The 24,861-nt window shown below is 38.8% G+C and overlaps 1 protein-coding gene across 4 annotated transcripts; it reads right to left on the minus strand.

Annotated features, from left to right (window-relative positions):
• Positions 1-305: 305 nt before the first annotated feature.
• LOC6574465 (proline-rich protein 36) lies at positions 306-17,945 on the minus strand. Of its 4 annotated transcripts, none has more exons than XM_032733057.2 (8): positions 16,956-17,945; positions 10,758-10,794; positions 5,232-5,320; positions 4,613-4,821; positions 4,119-4,554; positions 2,986-4,052; positions 1,574-2,281; positions 306-1,508 (listed from the first exon to the last, which is right to left on the minus strand). In XM_032733057.2, exons 1-8 carry the CDS (start codon positions 17,080-17,082, stop codon positions 789-791), a joined length of 3,393 nt encoding a protein of 1,130 aa, XP_032588948.1. In that variant the 5' UTR covers positions 17,083-17,945; the 3' UTR covers positions 306-788. The 4 variants fall into 4 exon arrangements, with proteins under 4 accessions (XP_032588948.1, XP_032588957.1, XP_032588958.1 ...); XM_032733066.2 differs by having other exon boundaries at positions 10,758-10,840; positions 16,956-17,039; XM_032733067.2 differs by lacking the exon at positions 10,758-10,794 and having other exon boundaries at positions 16,956-17,032.
• Between the last annotated feature and the right edge of the window lie 6,916 nt (positions 17,946-24,861).

Genomic DNA, 24,861 nt, shown 5'->3' on the forward strand with positions numbered 1-24,861 from the left:
CTGGCATTTGCAGCTGTCTTCGTTTCCTATTTTGCCTCAGCAGCTACTTTGCATGGTGAAAATTGTTTAACAAATGCACGAAATGCAGCAGCACAATTTTTAATATTAATATAAATGCTACAAAAATATGCAATTTAATATGCGAAATGGTAACTATGGTTGCCCAAGGAAGCAGCTTGAATCGACCTAAAAATATATAATAAATAAGTATACATACATATGTAAATATATATTATATATACAAATAATGTCAATGAATTATTTGTATTTAAATATTTCCATGTTGTCGAACAGAGACACCAAATATTCATTTCACATTTGACTATTATATTTATGTTTATCCGATTCGAACAACAATAATCAATTATTATAATTTTTACAATTTAATTTGAAGCAAATACTCGTAAATTAGACAGACTACATACAATTGAAATACTCCTCTGACAGGTTATGTACAATCGCATATGATTCAAACAATTTGAGGCGCAACGGAATTCATTAATTAGGCTACATTAAAACATTAATCTTTAAGCGTTAACCTAGAACTGAACCACCGCATCGAATTGTGTTTTCATTATCAATATATTTTCCTTTTTCTTTTTCTTTTCCTTTTCTTTTTGTACTTGATAATTTAAGAAATGCTGTTTAAATGAATTCGGGCTCGAATGGGTTCATTCCATTTGATTTAAAGACTAGCTAATCCCTATACAAACACGCCGGCTGGCTCTGGTTTCCATGTGGCTAACAGGACGGCTAATGAGCTGATGTCGAGCTGATGACTCCCGCATCTAGAGGCATCCATTGCCCCAGCAGCCGCACCATGGTATCTTGCCGCCCGTGTGGGAGCTGATGGATATCTTGCGGCGGTTGGAGCGCATGCTGAAGCTGGTCGAGGACTCGCGGGAGGAGCCGAAGCTGTTCGAGTTGCGATCGGATTGGGAGGTGACCGTCTCGTGGTTGCTGTCCTGGTGGGAATGGTGGCTGTGGTGCGGATTGCTGCTGATCAGGCTGCTGTGCTGGTGGTGGTGCGAGTGGTGGTGATGATGCCCACCATTGCCGCCGGCAGCCCCGCCGCTCGAGCCGCTTATGCGATGCTGTCCACTGTGCACGGTGCCCTCCGAGTGCCGGCGGGAGCACTTCGTTCGGCTGACCGTTGCCGTCATGGGCGCCGGATCGCTGCTCTCCTTTCTGTGATGATGGTGGTGCGTGGTGCTGGGCGGTGCGGAGGCCGTATTAACTGCCTCCCCCTGCCCGGCTGTCATTGTATTGCTATTGATGCAACGGCGCAAGGAATGTGGGGAACTGGGCGTGCTGTGGCTTATCTGCCGGAAGGCCTTGATGGCGGGATGGATGAGTGCGCCGCTCGTGGCGCTGATCAGGTCGCCGCAGCTGGCCGTCGTTGTGGGTGCGGCGCCTGCCGTGGTGTCCAGTCCGCCATTCGCCAGCGGCTGCTCCTCTCCACAGACGATGGACACACGCCGCGCCTTGCGCTTGGCCGCATCCTCCTCCTGCCAAAAGAATAAAAATCAAACATGAACTTCCCATAAGCAAGCTCTATGCGCTTCAATGTCACCTCATTGGCTGTCCCAGCTGGCTCGGCTGGCTCGGCTGGCGCATCGCCCGTGCACTCCACGTCCAGGGATCGCGTCAGCTGCGTGGGCGTGGACCGAAAGATTGCTCTCTTGGCTGCGGCATTGGCCAGCGATTTGTACAGATGGCTTTTATTTGGCGCGACACCGCTGACTGGCGGCGGCGGTGGTGGCTCCGTGGGCATGGACACTGGCGGTGGACGGCGTGCCGGCGGCAACGGCGGCGGTGGCTTGGCAGGTAAACTGGGCTTAACGGCCAGCGGCGGCTTTTGGCCCGAGGGCGACTGCGGCATTTGGACTGCCTGGTTGACCTGCTCGAAGCCCAGATAAGTGCACTTCTCCGGAAACGGAGCCATCGGATCCGGCATGTGGGGCGCCGGGCTATCCGTGTGCTCGCGCTCCAGCGACCGGGTGCGGCTCGACAGCTTGTGGCTGCCATTCGAGTCGGAGGTGTTGCTGGCAGCCACAGTGGCTGTCGGCGTGCTGCAGGTTGCATTCGAAATCGTTGGATTTGTGCCGTCGTATTGCAAGTACAGATTCATCTCAGAGCGATAGGGCTTACTCTTCTCCTTGTCACTGCTGCTGCCCATGAGGTTGTCACGTGACTTGCTCTTCTCCAGCTGTATGGCCAAAATGTCGCCCGATATCGTCTGTATGTCGTTCAGCAGCGACTCCAAATTCACGGAATCCGTCTGAGCAAAGGCAGAAAGGAAAATGCACTGCGTTAGTGGATATGTGAATTAATATCTATGACATTCAAGTAGAGCGCTATGCTTTGAAAATGTTTTACAAAATAATATATATAATATATATATAATAATACAATATATTAATTTAGATATAAATGCATTTAGACATTCAGATACACATGATAAATAATTATGAATATTAACAAACATTTAACTAGACATCGATTGACATTGGGATGTAGGGAAAGGGCACATCAAATAAATCTATTTATGAATATGGAAATCTAAACGGTTTGTAATGTATTTTACCATGCTTCCAATGAAGCGGGAATATATTGAATATATTGAATACAAATTGATTTTCAGATTGACATGAAAGCATATTTAAATTATATTTTATTTGAGTCAAATATAAATGGAAAGTTGAGAGATTAATGGGGACTAAAAATATTTTATTTGATAATTGAAATCATACGGATAGCAGAGTCAATTTGAATATATATTCATTCAGAGGATATCAGGGTCTGGGAAATACAAACATTTATTCGAATGAACTATAGATTATAAGCTGTCCACATTAAGTAATTATGAACGGAAATTTCACGATCTAAGACAACACTCAGTGAGAAATGGCAAGTGGAAGTCTTGAATTGGGAGAGCTAAGAGGCCGATGACTGTGGGCTGATCCGCATGGCAGATCCCCTCACCTGACTGCCAATGTCAACGATGCTCGATGTGGACAGCGCGGCGATTGGCTGGCAGCTGGCAGCCGAGGCGGTTAGCTTGAGGCTCTGGCGCAGCGGCGATGTGGTGGCTCTGGTGGTGTTTGTGGTGACTGTCATCAGGGGCTGGGTCAGGGCTCTGGCCGAGATGCAGCTGCTGTGGCAGCCCTTTTGTGCGGTTGCGTACACCGGGGTCACGCAACGGGTCAGGGGCAGCGGAGAGGGCGGCGCTGAGGCCGATTTGGCAGCGGCCGAAGCAGCGGCAGCTAGCGCAGCGGTATAAATATCAACCACGCTGCCGCCATAGGCGTTGGCCCCACCAACACCATCGCCACCGACACCACCACCACCACCACCACCACCGGCCATCCCCAAGCCAACGGCAGCAGCCACATTGACGACTGCCCGATGCAGCGCGCAATGCTGGTGCGGCTGCTGCGGCTGCTGCGTTGGGGGGAGGTGGGGTTGGCCATGGCGCTGGCGGTGCTGGTGGCACGGCTGGTGGTGCAGCTGGCAATGCGAGCGCGCGCGATGCCGCGGACTTACTTGTGGTGAGAGCCGCGGGCCGGGCCGCTGATAGGGCGTGGCCAGCGCGTTGTTCACAAATATGTCGGGGGGATCACGCGGCGGCGGTGCGACCTCCGGCTGATGCGGCGGTGGGGGCGGCGAGCCCGGTGGCAGTGCGTCCTGTCCCCGATTGGCAAGCTCCGTGTTGAGCTTGAGGCGCGGCTTGATGGGAGCAAAGAAGTGCTTGGGGCTGTTGAGCGCTTGTTGCGTGGCGTTTGTCGTTATGGCTACGGTCTCTATGCTGCCGCCGGCGCCGTTCGTCGTGGGCACGTTGAGCGCTATCTTGGGCATCGCTTGCAGCGTGGATGTGGGCACAAAGGTGGTCAGCGGCACGGGCGGCGGCGACCTGGAAGGCGACGATGTGCTCGAGTACTTGCGCTGCGAGAAGGGCGATTGCAGATTGTAGTCCCAGCCATTCGTGTGCTTTATGGTCTTGCCGGTGGTGGTGCTGGAGCTGGTGCCCAGCTCGGGCGTGGGTGTCAGCACTGCGGGCAATGCAAAGGAATGTCAGCCGTGAGCTGTGAGCGTATTTCTAGCCAGCTGCTACTCACCCGAGTGGGGGCTCTGATGATGGGCCAGGATGTTCTCAAAGTATGAAAGCGGCGGCACCGTCGCCTGCAAATCGTTTAGCTGATTGGCGACCAGCTCGATGGGTGTCAGGGGCGTCAGGGGGCCCACCAGGCTGGGCAGCGTGCTCTGCGAGCTGTTGAGATCGGGTGTGCATATCATCAGATGCTCCGGCGGCAGCTGCGCCTGCTGCATTTCCGGATTGCTGAGCGTCTCCTCCGACACCACAGACAGGTGGTCAAAGTGCATGGGCTGGCTGTCCGGCTTGGCCGACATATGGTTTTCAACTGGCTGTACCTTGGACTCCTCCGGTGGCAGTGGCTGCTTGATTGGCACGCAGGACCCACCACGCTCCTGACAGCACTCGTCGCTGCAGTGGCCGTCATCGTCGCAGCGACACGTATCACATGATTCGGAGTCCTGCACGGCGGAAGAACCGTCAGTACTTGAGGAGCAACTTTATAGAGATTCAACTTACATCACTGTTTCCATCACAACCAGCGCTGCCTCTGCCACCGCCGCTGCAGCGTCGCCCGCTGCCCCCGCTGCCGCGGCATCCGCCGTACTCGTGCTCGCTTAGCTTCGCCTTGAAGCGCTTGTTCAGCCGATCGCATTCATCGCGCAGTGACCAGATCTCCCGTCGCAGGTGTTCATTTTCGCGACGCAGACGCTTGATATCCGATTGACCTGGAATGTAAGTGGATCAGATTTACAACAGTTCATTTATAATATATGTTAATATTTATGTACTGTTCTGATCTAAACCTCTAATCACTTTGTTTATATTAACTTAGCCTACGTCTTGTCAACGAAAACAATGCATATATCCAAAAAAAATTTTATATATACATTTATATATAGATATAGCTAGTTGTAGCTATATATTTCGATTCTTTTTTTTTGCGCCTTAATTATTTTTATAGTATTTTTTTAGCATCTAATGTGTTTTTAATTGGACTCTTGGATTATTCTTATTTCCTGTTTAAAACAACAAATAGATATTCATAAGTATTTACTACAGACACGTCTATATATATGTATGTATAATCTATTTTAGGCACTTTCTGAAGCATTCTTAAGTTTCTGTTGTTATTTACCTCGCTCGACTTCCGCATTTATGTTGATTGTGCGCAACCTGAGCTCCTCATTTTCGTATATCATGCCACGTGATGACTTTCTGTCCAATCTGGAATTATTCAGAACGATATTAGCCAATGTTTTATATAATTGGAAAGTGAATATAGTCTTAATGATGATATTGCCTTTCATCTGTTAGGGGCTGCCATTGTGAGCGACGGCCCGTCAGCATTCTAAGTATTTAAAGTTGAGTTCTTCTCTGGTATCTAATATACATATACATAGATCTTATCAGCTATGTTGTTCTTGAGTTGGTAGATGATGCCTCAACGACTGCTGTAGGTCAACTGAATAGGGTAGACTCTATGCGTTTTGCCCAATAATTAGGCATTCCTCTCGGTCTGTATTTCTGGGCTTTAAACACTCGCCGTGCATAAATAAATAATATGAAAGCGACGTAGACAAATAAATATATACAAATGATATTTTTCACGCGTATACGAAATGTGTACCAAAAGACCCAGCATTTAAAGCAAGCACATATCGACCAATAAACTGGAGGTGATAGGCCCCATCTAGTGGCTCGCAAGGCAGAAAAAAGAACGCAAACAAACTATAAATTACATAGACTTCAAAACCATAAATGCGTCTTTGTATACATATATAATATCGGATACTGAGAAACTGCGCCTCACAGAGCACCCTTTAATTTGATAATCCGCAATTTGCATTTAGCACTAAGCAACAATCAAATGAAATCAATTAAAAGCTATGCTCAAATCCCAAATGATCCATAAAAAGCCCCTGCAAATTTTCCATAACTTACGCTTTTTTTTTATGTATTTCAAAGCAGATATGCGCGTGAATTTATTTTTGACAGTGTTGTCTGAAGAATTTTGAAAAACTGCCGACCTGTTGGACTAAATGCCATCGCGCTAAGCATGCTCATACCCTGCAGACTGTGCGTTGAATGGGCATATATATTAGTTTTATGCATACGCTAATTTCATTTGTTTGATGGAATATGTATAGAAATTTTTAAAAGCTTTGTGCGGATCTCATATACTTCACTCAATAAAGCTTAAAGACAATCTGCATGTTTCTTTATAGGGTACCTTTTAGTATATCATTGCGGGCTTCATTTTTAGTTGCTTTGGAAACTAGACACTGTCATCTTTTTGTTTTTGTTTTGGCAAGTTTATTAAAACATGAAAAATATGTAAGAAATGTTTCGAAATTGTTTCGAAAATGAAACATAATGGAGTGTGGAAAAATACATATTTAAACAATCGGTAAGAAAACGGTATTGTAAAAGAAGAAGAAATTGAAATTGCAAAATTTATTTTTTAATGATTTCAATCAAGATTTAAATATATTAAAAATATATTAAATTTCAAAGTGTGTGTGTTTTTATATATTGTAATTTTATTTTTTATTGCTATATGATTTTCAAAGAATAAACTATAATAAATATGCTTTAAAATTCTTTTCAAAATAAATCGCAACCGATGCTTGAGTATTTTGGTTTTCATAAGAAGTGCACAGTTCTTGCGAACTAGTACTGGTTCCGTACGTGAACTATCGACGCTTCAGCCCTGTATTCGAGAATCTATTCTTGACATGCGTGTAAGTGTGCGGAGGCGTGTGCGTGAGCGAAACGTGGGAGATACACAGTTAAATCGATAAATGTATGATCGATAGAAGGCGTAACGCTTGGCATTTTTATTCATAAAATGCGCTGTTTGTGATGTGCGTATGTGTGTGTGAGTGTCTGAACAACGTAATGAAAACAATCATTTGCACTGTGATTTGCAGTGAAAGGCGAGGTAAACAGATTCAGATTCGGATTCAGATTGTGAGTGCGCGTGTGTGTGTGTGCGTGTATGTGTGAAACGTGTAATTTCAACTTGGACAATGTACATGACTCGATGATAAACAATAAATTTTATTTTTAGCTTCTGTTTGAGGCGAGAAATGTTTATTTTACGATCACTAAAGTGTATGGATATTAGAAATTTTAATGACTTTTAATATTAATCGATATATAGGGCAAGAGATCCAGATGCTCGCGAGCAGAAATGAGTGCCAGAGACTTAAAGTAAGTTTCCTACTCTCGAATGGCAGCCGAAAATCATGTCAACAAGCTTACTTTGCCGACTTCTCGGAGCGTTTGCTGCCCTTGCGACTGCGTTCATTGTGTGCTCGAGTACTTTTCGCGCCTTTCATTTAATACACAAATAATGGGGTAAATATTTCAAAACGGTGACACAATTTGGCTGGCTTCGCACACATAAATCCGCTGGACACGTGCTTAACTTTAGACCGAAACTAATTAGCTACACACTTTGTTTACAGTTGTACAACATGCTTTATTGTGTTTTTCATTTTTTTTCCTCTGGCTCTAAACCATATGAAAAATTAGATAACAAAAGAAAATTCGGCGCAGCGAAGACGTGAAAATGTGTATTCGCACTGCAATACCGCACGATTCGGCTATGAGCAGAAAACTGACAGTTGGGCGAGATCAGTTTTGGCCAAAAACAAACGACTACAACAACACCACAAAGGCAACAACGAACGCCAACGACTGGCATTGAATGCCGCCAAGAGCAACAAGCTCTGCCCGTGACGGCCACTGGTTCAATTTTTAATAAAACTAAACTAAAATGAAAATGAAAATGAAAAAAAAAAAAAAAAACAACTCTGCTACGAAATGAAAACTGTGAAAAGTTTCATAAAGCAACGACGGCGGCGGCTAAATCTTTAAGGCACTACCAATATCAACAAATCATCGTTCTCAATGAAAGGCGGGCACTCTGCTCAGAGATTAAATATGAAAAGAACAACACAGACGTCGAATATCTAAAAGCAAATACCGATGGGAACAATGCTCTCTCTCTCTCTCGCCCTCACGCTTTTTTTTAACAAGCTAAATGTAGTGTTTGACAACGTCAGTTAAATACCGTGTAAATGCGAGCTATTGATAAGCCAATATTGTTTAATCAAAACTCCATATATGTTTATATAATACATATTTATGGCAAAAAGACTTTATAGGAAATTTCAAATAGGCATTATTGCTCATTAAAGTTTTTTTTGTTATAATTTGCTATAATTTGTAAATAACATTTAGTTTGTATATAATAGTGAGTAACCAAAATTAGTTTAATATTCCTAATAATAAAATACAAAATAAATAAATGTTTGCTTCTAAAACATTATATACAACTTAATGTCTTCTGTAGGCATAAAACTGTTTCGAATACATTTCCAAAGGGTATATAGAAAGAGATATAGCGTCAGAATTTGAACTTTTTACGTATGCGGTCAGTGAGTTTTCAACTGCAAAAAAGCTTTTACAAATATAAAGCAAATAAATATGTTTGTCTATATGTACATATATCTTTATAATAAATGTTAATGTAAAAAAGCTTTGTTAATTTGCATTGTGAAAAAAAAAAAATAAAAATAATAATCATAAGATAAGTTATTCTCATATGTAAGTTTCAAATTTGTATTATTAAAATTAATTATATTTTTATTATAATCTCAATTGTATATTGATATACATATTTTATTTATTTATTATTATATAGTGACGCTTTATATGATTCGGAATTTTAATTTGGTTTCTGCAACTATTTGAACTGTTTGTCTTGATTGCGATCCAAATAAATTCAATTTAATCAAGCCATTAATCGGATTGGTTTATGGGCTTGTAGCTGCAAGTGTTACTTTTTTTCCACAATTACAATTTGATTACAAGCAGCAAAAAGACAACAAAAATTAATTTATTTTAACTATAAGCAGCAGATAATATAAATTACCCAGCTGCACCGCAATTTCAATTAATTTTACAGCTCTCTAGCTACTGAGTTAAATAACATTGTAAATTGCTTGACCATTTTTTATTTGCATTATATTCGCTTTTATTGGCATCCACTGGCCACTGATTAGCCCGATAGCCAGCTGCCAAAGCGTACAGAAATAAGTATCTGAAATGTGTCACGGATGCTGACAGTCGGCGCTATAAGTGGTGCAAAATAAACGTATCTCGCACGCCCACACTAGCACAACCGCAAATAAATCTTACATCAACAAGCACAGAGACAGAGGCGAAACTACGACTATTTAACCCGACGATCTCTCTGTCAGCTAAGGTCAATAATTCTAGTTGGGTTATTTTGTAAACATACAGGCGAATGTACTTCAAACACATTTTCATTCGAAACATAAGACAGATGACAGCCGAAAACCAAATAGTTGATCTAAGTGTCATCGTCATACATCTGGGCATACGCAGTCCGCATTTTAATTAACTATCTGTCATCGATATCTGGAGGTATCTGGAGGTCGATTTCATCTAAAGCTTGTAACAGCGGGAGGAGTCGAAATTTCAAGGAGCTCAAGGGCATTCGGATGATCGCTTTTCTTACTCATTTTATCTAGAATCTAGTTTGATTCAGACGAAACTCCATAATATAATATTTATCAGCCTGGGTAAAAATTAGCCAGAAGTTGACCTATAACATTATTGATCCTATTTTCATTTCAATTATATATACAAAAATTCTTTCCAGCTGCAAATAGTGATCGATAACATAATTAGCATATCTTTCATTAACATGCTCTACCAAGTATAAAACTAACTTGAGATTTTTGTATTTGCTCGAATATTCGCTTTATCTTCTCTATAACTGCAACTACTTCTCAGCCGACCCTCGCTATAACAAATTTAAAGTTCACAGTGCCTGTCATAAATAATCTTTTTCATATTCACTTATGCGCTTCTTTATACTAATTTGTGAATTTAAATTATTTATAAGCCATTAAAAAATTAACATAGGTTATTTGAGCCAATAAATATTCAACACAAAAAACGTATATTTTTAAAATATATAAATATATTTGTTTGCCTTTTTGCGTTTAGTTATTATCTTAGTTTATATATGTATATGCTGATATATTTGAGGAACTCGTGCCAATTTGTTGCTGCCTGCCATTGTTTTCTTTGACATAAATTAGACGCAGACAGTTTAATCTAAACCAATAATATTTTAATATTCTTGTTGAGATGCCGATGAAATGTTTCTTTAAGATATTATTGCATTATTTATGGAATGACTCGCAATTGATCGTGGGGTATATTCGTTCAAAAAACTTTTTACTGATTACAAATTTCTTACTCTTTAAGTTAACGAAATAATTAGTATTATTTATCTTGTATCTTGTTGAATAAAAAGGCAATATTGCTTATTTCTTTGTAAAAAATATTTCAAATTTTTCTCTTATAAAAAGTTCATATATAATAGTATTAAACTTATATTTATAGTATAAGAGATAATTACAGAATCGAATGCGCATGATCTTTAAAATTAGCTACAACAAAGATTTTTCCAAGCTCTCGCTCTCACTCTCTCGCGGATCGCAGAGCTTTGCACTGCTTAAAAGCTTTTTCAATCACTAAACTGTCAAGCAGTTGGCGGTTCAAATTCGATTCTTATCAGAAATGGATTAAAATAAATATGTGATATTCGATAAGTTACCTGCTATTTAGCTTATAGTGTGCATGACGTCTTCGTTCTCGGAGCATAGTCGTGCGTTAGTTTGCCGCATATGAAAGAAAGACCCGCAAACGAAAAAAAAAAAAACAAATGCAAAAAGACATAAAATACAGAACAAAAGCGAAAATCCAAAGAATAATAAAAAAAAAAAAAAAAAAATAAAAATAAAAATCACAACACAACATACAACAAAATAAAAAAGATACCAAAAACAAAAGGAACAAACAAAAATTTGTCGAGAAAATTATTTTCGTTGTTGTAAATGTGTAAATGTAAACATGTGATTTTTGTGTGTTTGTTCGTTTTTCCTTAGATACGAAAATTTACTTTTACTTTGTTTATCAATACTCGAGAGCGTGTTTATTTAGATAGAGCCAAAGTGTGTAAGCGCATGCTGAATATTTCGGCACAAAAACAATACAAATAGAGCTTCAAATGAAAACATTTCGAAATAAGATATTTACCGAGCAAAATTGCGAATTTTACACTGCATTGCAAATAACTATGCCATTTTAGGGTAAAAAAAAAAAAAATAAATAAAATAAAATACTAGAGAAACTTTCCAGACGCAAATAAAAATTGTTGTGTCGCATATTAACGACTGCCTCAATATCTTGATGTTCAATGACATTCTCTAGGACCTGTCTGCCCCAAGCACAATGCCCGGGCGACCGCATCAATATGTATATATTCATGTATGTATGTATATCGTCATATTCATATGGAAATATGTGTGCCTTTCACAACGGCAATGCACAAAGGATTTTCACGAATAGGCTCCTCTTCCCAGCTACAGCAACAGTAACAACAACAACAACAACAACAACTACAACAAGAGCGACAAGGGTTTTGGTTGGGAACTTGCAAGGCATTTTATTCAAAGGGTCGTAGCAGCATTATCTGTCAAGGCAATTGATTTATCGATCAAGTTGTCAAGTGCTCATTGTCATCATTCAATCAGTATTTACACATGTGCTACAATCGAGACCAGGTCCTTGATTGGAGCACCATATGTGAGCTAATGGAACTGATTTCGTAAGGGTATTATGCATGAAATTAAGCAAATTTGCACTGCAAGCCTCCGAAATCCCCATCAGAGTAACTATCGCCAGCCAGATAACATTAAAGAACTGAGATTGCAGATTAAAGAAATCATACAATACTCATCAAATTAAAAATAAACAAACATTTTATATAAAGCAGAATTGATTTCCATTTCTATTCGCTATAACAATAATATTTGCTTAGCACAGCACTCTAATATTTCTGCAAACACATTTGCATAAATAAATCATTTAATATATGAACTTTCATCAGAATGTAATTTTCACTGGCTGATTCATTGATTTTCTATATCTGCTCAGGCAGTGATATGAATAGAATTGGGAAGTAGAGTATCTGTTAGTCGTTTGAGTGCGATTCATTGCTGTTTATTTATAAACTTACTCAGTATCGTAATAGGAACTCATAAATATAAACACGCTTTTTATTAAATAAATGCTTTCTTCGTAGGCTCTCCGATGGGTCGATCGCAATTAGCGGGCCGTCGACGGAAAGTGTTCGATTGGATGTATGAAGAATTCGACTTATTATTTTCGGACACTTGCGCATGCTAGGCATACTTTAAATATGTGTATCATAAATGGAATTTTAAAAATACATTTCGTGCAGCGGCACAGATTGTGGAAGGCGCTCGCTCGCCTGCGTTGACAGAAATTCAGATGCGAATGCAGCAAAGACACCGATATGGCGTGTAGCTGAGAGAGGGGGCGGGGATGAGCACAGGTTTGAACGCGTACGGAACGGTCCAACGGATACGTTGTGGCCCGGCAGGCACGCGACTTCCAACTGCACCACTGCGTCTGGGGCCAACCACTTGGCCGTATGCCCCACGGCTGTGCGAGAGTGCGTCGCTTTTGTTGTTTGTGTGTTTCATGTTAAATAATTGCGTATACATTTTATTTGTTGTTGCTTAGACTCAGCCAACGCACACAAACATACCAACACACTCGCACAAACACATAAACTAACGCAGTGGAAGTGGGCGGGGCCGGCGTTGCATACGGCCTGCCAATTCAGTGACGGAATGTGCGTGCGGCTTCTAGTCGAAATTTACATCCATTCGTTGAACGAACAACAAATTGAGACCGCATAAAAAAAGAGGCGAAAGCAGCAATTGGAGAATACGGAATACCCTTTCTTTCTAAGCAGGCTGCGGGCTGACTTGGAAAGGATACCTTAAATATATATGAATGTGATTTGTTATCTACGATATACAAATGTAGTTTATAAGGTAGATTATTTTATTAACTCCTATTTCCTGAACTACATTACATTAATAGAATAACTTAAATACCTTTGCTTTTCAGTCGCATTATAACTGATATAGTATATAAATGTTTTCTCTAATCAAAGTTGAATTTATTTTTTTTTTTTTTTTAATTTGACTATAAAATTAATTTATCTACTGCATTCCTTGATTTTTCAACAAGTTTTTAAGCTGAGATGCAATTATTCAAGATGCTGCTTAAAACTTAATGAGCATACATATATTTGTATACATATATTTCATTAAATCAAATCTAACTTCCGCTATGCGTTACACATTCCATAACAACTCCTTCATGCCCTCTACTATATGGTATAAAAGATTAAATTTTTTGTGTGCGTGTCCAAAGCCAAATGCACAGCCTATATACAAGCAAATATGGCCCTAAAAGACTTTATGTTTGTTTTTGTTAGTGATTTTTGCATGGGCCAGCGTCTGCTGCATTTGACTTTTGTGGGCCAGGCTCTTTATTTCGTCTGGCATATGACTTTTTTTGGCGAGAGTTGAGAGTTTTACAAAAAGTGCAGCCACTCATAAATGTCCATATAGATCACAGTAAGCTGCTTTCGACTGGACTATTTGATGAGCGAACGTTTTTCATAGTGGACCAAATGCGACTTTAATAGAGAAACACTTCAGAGAGGTGCGAACGAGGCGAGGGCGTGGCCATGTCACCTACATTTTAGCTTTCATAGTTTTAAAACAAAATTCCCATTAGTTTTATGGATTCTTCGCGACTTGGGCAAGGCGGCCAGGAACTGGATTACGGTGACACATAAATAAACAAGTTTACGATCAAAAGTTTCCAAATGGATTTAGTCTGTTCAAAGCATAATTTATGGTTCGCTGCTTTGACATTTACAGCAGGCACAGAAAGGCTTAAAACTATTTATAATTCCGTCTTTGTTGAATAAGCTTAATTGCTGTTCTATTTTATAAGGTGTGCGCCCTTTACTTAACACTCAAATTGATAGAACTGTTAAGACTCAACTGATTATTGTGATATCTATTTGATTATGATTTAATGACTCGAAAATGCTATGCTATATTGAATACTCTGTAGATATGTTGATAATTTGGAAGAAAACTGTTCGAAGTTAAACAAGAGTTAAGTAAAATATAATCAGATATTAAAATCGTTAGGCGTTCCATTCAATCTGATAAGGAATTTGAAGTCTTCATATACATTTGGTCAAATATATTTCAGCTTGTCGCATTTATTTATTTTAAATGTACCAGTATTTTGACTAAATTAGATTCTTGCCAACGAAATGGTCTGTTTATGCTTTGCGGCTGTCTGCGCTGAGGGACACATGTCTAGTGGAAAGGTGAGTGCGAAGATCAGCCAGAATCTATTTTGGAAACGCACTCACACAAATCAGCCAAAAGCTGAATCAGAGCTGTAAAGTTGGCCAACATTCCAGCTGGCCAAAGAGCGAGTAAGAGAGTGTGAGTGAGAGCGAGTGATAGGGGGATAACGGGGTCGCCATATGCCGACAACTTGGCCGAATGATATTTACAAGTGCGGGCTAACACTCACATGGCCTTTGCCTTTATCCATTCCTCGGCCTGTTTTGTAAATAATTTCCAAAATAAAAACAATGCGTCACACCGTTTGGCAGTGCTAATTGAAGCGATCCAACCGAAAGACATAAAAGCGCCAAATAATGTTCCTGCTTGGGGTAGATGAATCTTAAATACCCTTGAAATTCTGATTGACAGCTACTGAAGACATCAAATGTCTGTACATAACCTCACAGATCTGAGCGTAGTTCAGTCGCAGCTAAAGGAAAGTCATTTCTATGCCTGAGATACCCTATCTTTTGAGATTCTCTTTAATTTTATTCATAAAATCTTTTGTATTTTGAACGTTGAGCTTTTCAAGGTCTTGTTTTAAGGCCAATTGTGCTCTGTGAATTAGCCATTAGCCATTCGCCAGCAGATAGTTCATTCAATCAGTTATTCAGCTCGTCAATCAAGCAACTAGAGTCACCTCCTAGTTCTACAGCAGTTAATCAATTGAGTCCACCAATCTTGACTATGGATAGATATAGATCATGTAGGCATTTGTAGTTTCGTCACTAGCTGTATGGGATAGTCAAAACACCCTATATATATTGCATTGCAACGTCATATTGTTATGTTCAATCAATGCGATTTTCGCCTCGATTTCCTTGTGGAGGCCAGCGATCAAGGTAGCGGAAACGAGATCAATTTAATTATTCCAAAAATTATCGTGGCGCAAATCGTCAGCAATAAAATCATATACGAAATCGTTTTCGTTGTTGTTGTTGAAAATCAACTGGAGAAAATATTATGGGTAGCATTTCGGAGGTTCAATGTTCCGACGACGCTTTTTATGAGCGCAAATGAAATGCAAATAATAATATTTGAAGCGTTTTCAATTTGAATTTCATTCGCTGCTAATTGTACTAGGTATAAATATGTTTCAATTAATTGCAATACACATACACATACAAACAAACAAAAACTGGACGGAAAATTTGCATAAAAAAGTGGAAATCGGTTCAATATATGCGCTCGACGTGAAGCATTTCCCCACTGACCCGCTCGCTCGATAATTTGGGCCTAAAGCTAGAATAATGTGCTGCCCAATTAAAATGAAATTCAATAAATTTTTTCTTTGATGCTAAAGACAAATTTATGCGACCGAACAAACCATTTGCCAGACGTGGCCGTCATTTAATTAGTCGCATAATAAATTCATTGGAAAAATATATGTATTTCTATATGTATATAACGTTGTATATACGTAGTACATACATATAATATGTGTGTATTTTAAATGATTTCAAGTACATTTTATGGCGTAATTGAAATAAATCTCAATCTCGCAATGCCTTTAAACACTGCTTCAGTCTACCAGCAATTGAGGCTCATTTGGATTTAAAGGGAGCAATCGAGTGCACAAGGACAGCTGGAGCAATTTATGAGACGGTAAATAGTCGAAATGCTGCCTACCTGGCATATATCCTTAGGCAGCTTCACTGATTCTAATTGTCTTAAATGAAAAATTAAATTTGTATTTTTCATTTGCATTTAAATTTGTAAGCCTATTAAAAAGGTGAAAAAGTGGAAAAGTTTCGCCCAATTCATTGTTGCTCTCCTAAGCTTTAAACTATCCTAAACTGACAATTTTTTATTTTTTTTTTTACTATTTGTAGCTTAAGCGGATTTCATTTTAAAAATATTTTTAAGAGCTGAAGAAATTTAAACCTATTAAATTTAAAGTCTAATAACATTAAAGAAAAAGTACAAATGATTATTAAATTTATATCTCTGCTGGCAATTAGTAAATTCTTATTACTATTACTAAATAAAATAAAAAAAAATAAAAAATAAATAAAAATAAAATAAAAATAAAAATAAAGTAAGGAAATAAAATAAAATAAATAAATAATAATAAAAAAAAGTTAAATAAATAAAAAATAAATAAATACAATTTAAAAAAAATTAAGTAAGTAAAATAAATAAATACAAATGGATTGTAAAAGTGCTTTACACTATAATTCCTAATTTCCTTAAATTCAAAATGTTTAAGTTAATTTGTTTAAAATTTTTTAATAAACTCGGTAATAGCTCAAGTCTGTTATTTAGTGGTAAATAATTGAAATAATTGCGTTTGGTAACTTTGAAGCTGGCTTGAACATTTTTGGCCATAGACAAGTTGCGCTCACAGACTTGGAAAGGAATTTGTGTTGAGCTAAGCTAAATAAAGACGCTCGAGTCGTTCACGCTGTAAATGAGTAGAGCCGACTGTGTATGTGTGGGTGTGTGTGTGTGTGTGTGTGTGTCAGCATGTTTATGTACTTAACTATGTTGCAACCTACTTGCTTTCGTTGGCGATGAGCTTTGCGTTGATTTCCGCTGATTGTTGTCTCCGTTTTCGCCGTTGCTGCCGCTCGCCCGTCCGCTAATTAAATTGTCATCCAAAGAAATGCCGTCGAGCCAATGCATGACATTATTTCAATTAGTCGACTCTAACACACGCACAGACACTCACGCACACCTACACACACACTTACACTTGGATATGAACACAGAGAGAGAGCGAGTGAGAGAGAGAGAGAGAGAGAGGGAGAGAGGAGGTAAATCACATTCGAAGCGTAAGGAATTGATAATTCGTAAGCGTTGACACTTCGTCACAGACACATTCTTTGCATAGTGCGCGACTTTTCCTCGATAATAATAACTCAATTTTCCGCTTTTCCGTTTCTCCCGGCAACAAGTCGTTGATGTGCGCGCGTGTGTGTGTGTATGTATGTGTTTGTGTTGGCTGTTGCCTTCTTCTGCTTTGACTTTTGTATTGCACTTTAGCTTTAGCTTTAGCACTTTTAACACGCATACGCCCCGTGCGCCCGCATAATTAGCACAATGCACTTTGCTGCAGCTTTTGATGCTCTTTTCCTTCTGTTTGTTATTGTTTTCTCTATATATACATATTTAGAGTAATTTATTACTTATTGCCAGCTGCCTCAATTAAATCAAATTTATATATTTATATATGTAGATGTGCACCAGATTTGTATATGAACAAAATTTACAGCACGACACGATCTCTCGATAATTCGTATCGATTTGTATATTCTATCTGCGACTTGTTGTTGGCACGCTGGCTAACCGGCTGCTTCTGCTGCCACTGACTGACACGCCGGACGCTGACCGGGTAGTAGCTGCCCCTGCTACTGCGACTGCGACTGCGACTGCGACTGCGGCTGCGACTGCGAGTGCGAATGCTACTGTGGCCGCGTCTGTGGCGCATTTCCAATCGCTTCGCACGTTATTGTTTCCATTGTGTTCGATATTTGTATTTTCTTGTACTTTTGTTATTCCTACACATACGCATACATGCATATACACATATATGTACTCAAACACATACATATATAGAGATAGCACTGCCTAAGTATGTATGAGTTTGCCTCAATTTATTGTAGCATGTTTTTTTTTTTTGTTTTTTGTTTTGTTTTGTGTTTATTTTATACACATTCGAAATGTTTCTAGTATTACGCTAAAGACGACCCCTAGCCGCACTGTAGGCCGACAAACCCGCAGACAGCTCTGGCCAATTTCCTTGCCGACATTCCGGGACATAAACATGCGAATTACCTATCGAGCTGATCGGAACTTGCGTCTATACCGTAGAAATCTGTGTATTCTATGCGGGCATTGCTTAATGATAACTGGAACCTGTTTGATTTCACATAGTCGAGTTGCTCATTCAAGGGAACATGAATGAAACAATGAAAGATCGCCACAGCATGATTATTCATGCGATCAATCACCAAGCTAAGTTTCTGTGCTTAATAGGCCCAATAATTAAAAATCAATTTGATCGGCTCGACTTTTGTTCGCACTTCATGATGTGAAACGATAAACAAAATATAATAACAAAAAAATGCTGTTCAGCTAAAATTTATGCAATTTAATGGAAAAACAATTCCCATTCGATTGCTCAGCTCAAATCCTAAATAAAAATTTTATGAAAATGATATAAACGTGTAATTTATGGCAAGCAAAACATTAAATACTTTGTTGCATGACACTTCAGTGTTTTCCTTTTGATTTATTTGGCATACCCTGTAGAAATTGTATGCTTGGAAAAGGCTATGCTGACAGCTTTATATGATTCTGATATTTTATATTTATATATTAACAAAAATTATAATATTCATGAAATTAAAATTTTCTAGAGCTTTACAAGCTGATTTTGCCTTGAAATAATGCTGGGTATTAGTTCGTCTGTCATCAACAAATTTCAACCTACTTTTCAGATGGCATATATGTATATGAAAAAGCTTATTTCAAAAACATAAAATGTAACTATTACTAATGTGACCCAATTATTTAATTGCATTTATCGAATTTATTGACTTTGCAATCTATTGAAAGTATTTCAGTTTTCAATGGTCAATGGACCACTGTGCGGCACTTTAGCATTTAACGAGTTGACAGGCGTGATTGAAAATCCATTTTTGTAATTTAAAACCGATTGTTAATAAACCGAACGGCAGCTAGACACAATTGCTTAAAGTTTATTTAAAATAAATTACATACACATATAAATAGATACAAATGTGAATATATATGTATACATATGTATGTATATATGCAAATAAATATATATTTTATTTTTTTTCGACAATTTAAGTATGGCCTTCAATTTATCGCAGTGATTTGTTTGCAAATTGATTTATTACACAACAGAGACGTCACTCGGACCGTCTGCACTTGCGATGCAACGTCAATTGAGCACAATATTTTCCTTATTTTTTTTTTTTTTTTTTTCTTTTTTTCTGGCTGTAGCCGATGGAAATGTCTCGCGATATGCAATTTTAGTGTTGCTTATTTACATTTCAATCAGAAAACAGCAGCAGCGCAACACAGGCTGTCTCACTCTCGCATTGGCCTAACTATCTGTCTGCATCGATCGCGGCACGCGGCGTATGAGCGATATTTTCTTCGCCAGCGTCAATTTTTCGGCACCGTCCGCAACGTTTAAAAGACCGACTTACTCTGCAGCCAACTGCATGGCATAGCGCTCCAAACAGCTGCTCTTCCAGGCAGCCTCATATGTGTATGTGTGTGTGTGTGTGTGTGCGTTTGCGGGTGTGCGTAGGCCGTAAATGAGGCGAGACAACGCAGAGGCAGACAACATGAGTTGTTGTAGGAGAGGAGGTGCCGTTACGTTCCCTTCTATTCTGCTCATTCTGTTTCATTCTGTTTCGTTCTTGTCTACGGCCTATTAGCCCCGTCCACCGACACCGCCCCCGCTCGACAGGCCGTTGTTGTTGGAAAATTAAAAGAATCAAAGGCAATGGCAAAGAGCGAAATTAAGTATTTAGTTGTAGTACAAGCACTCTATATATTGTAGTATCTATCGCAGCTAGACATGCACTCTGCCTCTTGCATCTTGTGGCACCACGATGAGGTGGTGCAGCAGTAGGGGGCATGAGTGGGCTGGGGCGGGGTCTTAGGTGCAGACAGCAGCAGTCAGTGTGCATGGCAATACTTAAATTCACTTGGGCCTAGAGTGAACCAATGAGTGCAAAGACAAGCTAGCTAGCTCGCTTGAAGATATGCAAAATAAAAATATTTGCAATTCATAGACGACTGTTTGGCACAAATAATCTGAGTTTGCTCTCCAATGAAACTTGAAGCTGCGAAGATTTGTTAAACATCATTGTTACAGTCAGTGAAAATGTAAATAGATCGTAATTTAAATAGACTCTAATAAGGCCATGCTATTATTTTATCAACTAAAATTAGTTATTCAATTGATTTTATATCATATTGAAATGCTGCATAATTGGGTCCACCCTAAACGCAACCAAGTCGTGCAGTTTTTGCGTGCAAGCGTCTCAGTGTCTGCGTGTGGGTTTATGTCAAAGCTGAATGAAAGCAGAGTGGAAAATAAAATGTGTAAGAGTCTCTCTCATTGCCGTGCCGAGATAAAATGCATTGTTTTCTGGAAGAAGAAGGGCACAACAAATGTAATAATTAAAGAAAATATACATAAGGGATGGTGAATGATGTAACGGAAATTGCCCAAAGGGTTGTCAGCCGTTACAGATTTAATAAAATTATTACCCAAAAGGCAAGGCTATTTATGTTTCATTTATTAATTATATATATTTTTAAATTTCATAAAATATAAATATAATAATATTTATTTATAAATTATATATATATATTTTATATTGCTTAAAATATAATTGTATTGAGATGTGATATTAAATTTAAAATATAATAATATAATAATAATAAATTGCTAGGCAACTCTGGCTGGCAATGGTTACCCATACATATAGCACTTCGTATATGCTGCACATGTATTATTTAGTCTTTTATTATATTACATGCACACGCGCCGCTGACTCGTACTTTCGCACGGACGTAACCCATTTCCACGGCCTTGCCTCACACCAACAGTGGCAGCCACGCCCCCCGACATGGCAACAAAGTAACAAGTCAGCCTGCATTGCTTCCAGCGCTGGCTACAATTAACACGTCATCGATGGAAGCCCAATCTGAAATCGGGCCTTGTCCTGCCTCGATTATCTTATTAGAAACCAGCCTCACAAACACACACAAACACACACACACACACACACAGATAACCACAAATGCTAAATATACGATGAGCTCACACACACACATGCATGTGGGCTGGGACGACTGCGAGATAAATTATTGCACTCGGCTTGCTTCGAAAGACACCACAGGGAAATAGAAATAAAAATGCATGCGAGGCAATATCTTTGGTAAACGGCAGTCGAGTCACATGCATGTACATATACATATATGTATGTGCAGACAGTGGGGCGTATTTATTCAGTTTGTTTTGGGGACACAACGAGTGCACGAGCTAACCTTTGACGCTGTGTTCACAGTTGGAGGAGTTGCCAGACATTGTCAGACATTGCCAGACACTCCATGCGTAGTCCAATTAGTTATAGTGTTACGCATACGCAGCGTGCTCCGGCCACAAAATTCAATTTCAATATAACACAAAAGAGATCGCTTAAGTCGCATGGTAATCCAAATTCATATCTATACGAATGTGCTTGTATGTGTGTGTGTGTGTGTGTGCATACACATAAGTTATTTGCTTTTTTTTATTGCATTTTCTGTTACCTGTCGAAAGTTTCTGGTATTTTTGAAAGCAATTTGCGAATGGCAACAAGTGTACTCATTGGGGCTGCCCTTCGTGTGCCGTTGGCATTTAACTTGCTCCATGATGCAGCCGCCCTTGGCCCACCCCACCACTTCTTATTTAGCTTTGATATTCGTTTTACTGAAGTGCATGGCGAATGGCGAATGGTTATTGAATAAGAGAAAGAGAAAGAGAGAGGGAGGGAGGGAGAGAGAGAGAGAGAGAGCTGCTCGGCACAGTTTCGATTGTATTTGATTACAAAGGTCAAGATGCAGCAAGTGCAGTTCTGTAATGCTTCAAGGGGCAGCCCTTCAAGTTTATTTAATAAGCTACAAACGCCCACTAAAAATAATAAACGCAGTTTCGATTGTTCGCCATTTGAATGAGGAGTGGAAATAAAAGAGAAAACCCTACTAGAGCTTCAGCTATTGTAATTGCTTCACTTGAAGAGGAAATAGTAGAAAACCAATCGACTGAGCCTGACTTCAAATTTGATACAATTTCTTTCATTACACAAGATCATTTTTAGCTAATCCCGGGGCAATGTATTTTCTTTTCCATATATAATAAAAAAAAAAAAAAAAAATTTAAGCAAATATTTATTATTAGCCCACATGAAAGCTTAAATTGCTAAATAATTAATATTAATAATATACAAAAGAGGATTAATAATTTACGAAGACATTTATTACTTAAAGTCTCTTGCTCTGTCTTTATATATACATATATCTCCCTCTTGGAAATTACTGATTAGAACTGGTTTAATGTAAGCTCCGTTACATAAATTATTACAAGAGTTAATAGTCAATAGTTAGTCGAGTTACATATTTAAAATAAAAAGTTAAATTAATTAAAAATTAAAAAATAAATAAATAAAAGCACTGGAATTTAATCCCTATGTCAACTGCACTCAAACCCCTTCTTATGAATTTAATTTCAAGTAATATCCCGCTGTGGAGTACAGGCCCAATGCGGGTTGAGTACTTCAAAATGAATCGCCTTTTAACTGTTTGCAGTCAAGGCCCAAGAAGGCAGTCAAGGCCCAAGAAAGTGTCCAATTTTAAGGCGGATAAATAAAGATGAGAAATGTTAATGTTGTTCTTGTAAAATGCAAACATATTATTTACAATAACTTCAAAGGCAATTATCATTAATTGTTATGGCTATTTAAATTTAACGCATCATTAACGGCGCCAGCCAAACGAGCAAGAGCAAACTTGCCCAAAAGCTCGCACACAACACGCACAATTTATAGCAAGCCGGCGAGGCGAGCTTTTTGCCTGACAGGAAGCAGCTTTTGTCTCTTAAGGGAGCCAAGCTAAGAGAGCGGCGCATTGGTGAAATTTGTAGCCGCGCCTCTTTATGGCTGGCAGTGTGAAGCGTTGCCTACTTTTCGGCGTATGTCTTAAAAGGCGCGTGACGTCCGTCCAGTCCGCCAGCCAGCCACCCATTCGCCCACAATAATTTCCATCGTTTTAGAGCACAGCATCTGGACGCTATGACAAATTTAATTACCAACTGCAAAGCGCTGCCCTGCCTGCAATTGATAACCCAAGTTCAGTGAACCGTTCACAATTGATAGCTATTAAAATTTCTAGCATGCCTGCACACTGATCACAAAACATCTTTGCCAAGGTCACAGCCTCCACCTGAGGGGGAAAACTTAAAGTCCAACCAGGCAAACTTTTTAAAGCTTTACTAATTAACAAATTTACAAAAGACAATATTTTCAAGCAGAAGTTTCAGCTAATGGGAGGGTTATATATAATATAGAGAAGACTTACTTTACTACGTTATTTTGAATATATTTTTTTCATAATTTGAGTAATATAATTGTAGAATAAAATATATCTTATATATACCTTTTTTTTATTTTATTTTTTTACTTTATATTTATGTTCATAATACAAATATACAAAATAATTTAAAAATAAAATAAAAAATAAAAAACGTTATGTTAAAAAATTATTTTTTCATTATTTGAATAAGTTTGTATATAGTATTCATGTTTATAATAATAATATTAAAGAAGAGAATAAATGTAAGAAGAGGTAAATGATGCTTTAATTTAAAATACTTTAATAATATGCAAATGATACATACTTTAATTTAATTAAAATAAATTGCTAATAATATATACTTTGATTTGATAAACTTTTATTATTATGTCAGCTAAGAAATTGTATTATATTGTAGTAATTTTGGACGTTCAAGGTTGATTGTTCAATTGCTCTTTATATGGAGTATACATATTACATCTATGTCTACAGTAGCGAGTGCTGAATACTTTTATCTTTGGATTGAGTAAAGAGCTCTCATATATGATGGAAACTTAATGAAACAATTGAAAATCTAAAAGAACTTTACAGAAGTATTTAATTATTAAATGCTATATGTTTACTTTAAAGGTGTGCAAAGTAATATACCATAAATTTGTAGAAATATGGATCCTAAAACTATATGAAAATATATAATAAAGTCAATTAATTCAATTCTAAAAGTTCTTAAGTACAACTTCTTAGCCGTACACAGGCCTAGCAAATAAATTTATATTTAAACTGACAGATAGGTAGAATCATTTAGCCCATGCGAGTGCACAAATCAGGTGCATGTGCTAATTCGTAGGACACATGGGCCGGTGGCAGGAGCTGGCGTTGGGGCCGGAACATTTGCCAGCAGCAGCTGTCAAGTGTCCTGAATAATTTATGAATTGTTCGCAGCTGCCTGATGTAGCCACGGTAGCCTCCAGCTGAGGTGGGGGGGCAGCCGTATATGAAGAGTAAATTAATTTCGCATTGCTGGGCTCTGCTCACGCTGAAAGCTAACCCAATTTTAAATAAAGCGTCAAATTATAGTATATATTCCTTCTGTATACCGCCTCCAATATCGAGCTGATTCCATTAGCACCCCCAATTATGGAATTTTATGCGATGGCTGTGCAGGAGAAATCTTCGCAATTGGAAATTCGCGCGAAGGATTTTCTTTATTTCACGTTATTATAGTCTGCTGCGCGCTTTGTCCAGACCGCGGACGGGGCCGGCCCGGAGTCTGCGTGGGGCGCATGCTGATCCGGGTCCAGG

Source organism: Drosophila mojavensis, unplaced genomic scaffold, assembly GCF_018153725.1.
Source record: "Drosophila mojavensis isolate 15081-1352.22 unplaced genomic scaffold, ASM1815372v1 contig_231, whole genome shotgun sequence".
Lineage (NCBI taxonomy): Eukaryota > Metazoa > Arthropoda > Insecta > Diptera > Drosophilidae > Drosophila > Drosophila mojavensis.

Excerpts from the sequence above, each read along its gene's own strand:
- LOC6574465 (XM_032733057.2), bottom strand. The coding sequence starts at position 17,082 with ATGCATTGGCTCGACGGCATTTCTTTGGATGACAATTTAATTAGCGGA. Across the intron at positions 5,321-10,757 it reads CACTATAAGCTAAATAGCAG|ATTGGACAGAAAGTCATCAC; the intron begins GTAACTTATCGA and ends GAATAATTCCAG. Across the intron at positions 4,053-4,118 it reads TCATCAGAGCCCCCACTCGG|TGCTGACACCCACGCCCGAG; the intron begins GTGAGTAGCAGC and ends CATTGCCCGCAG.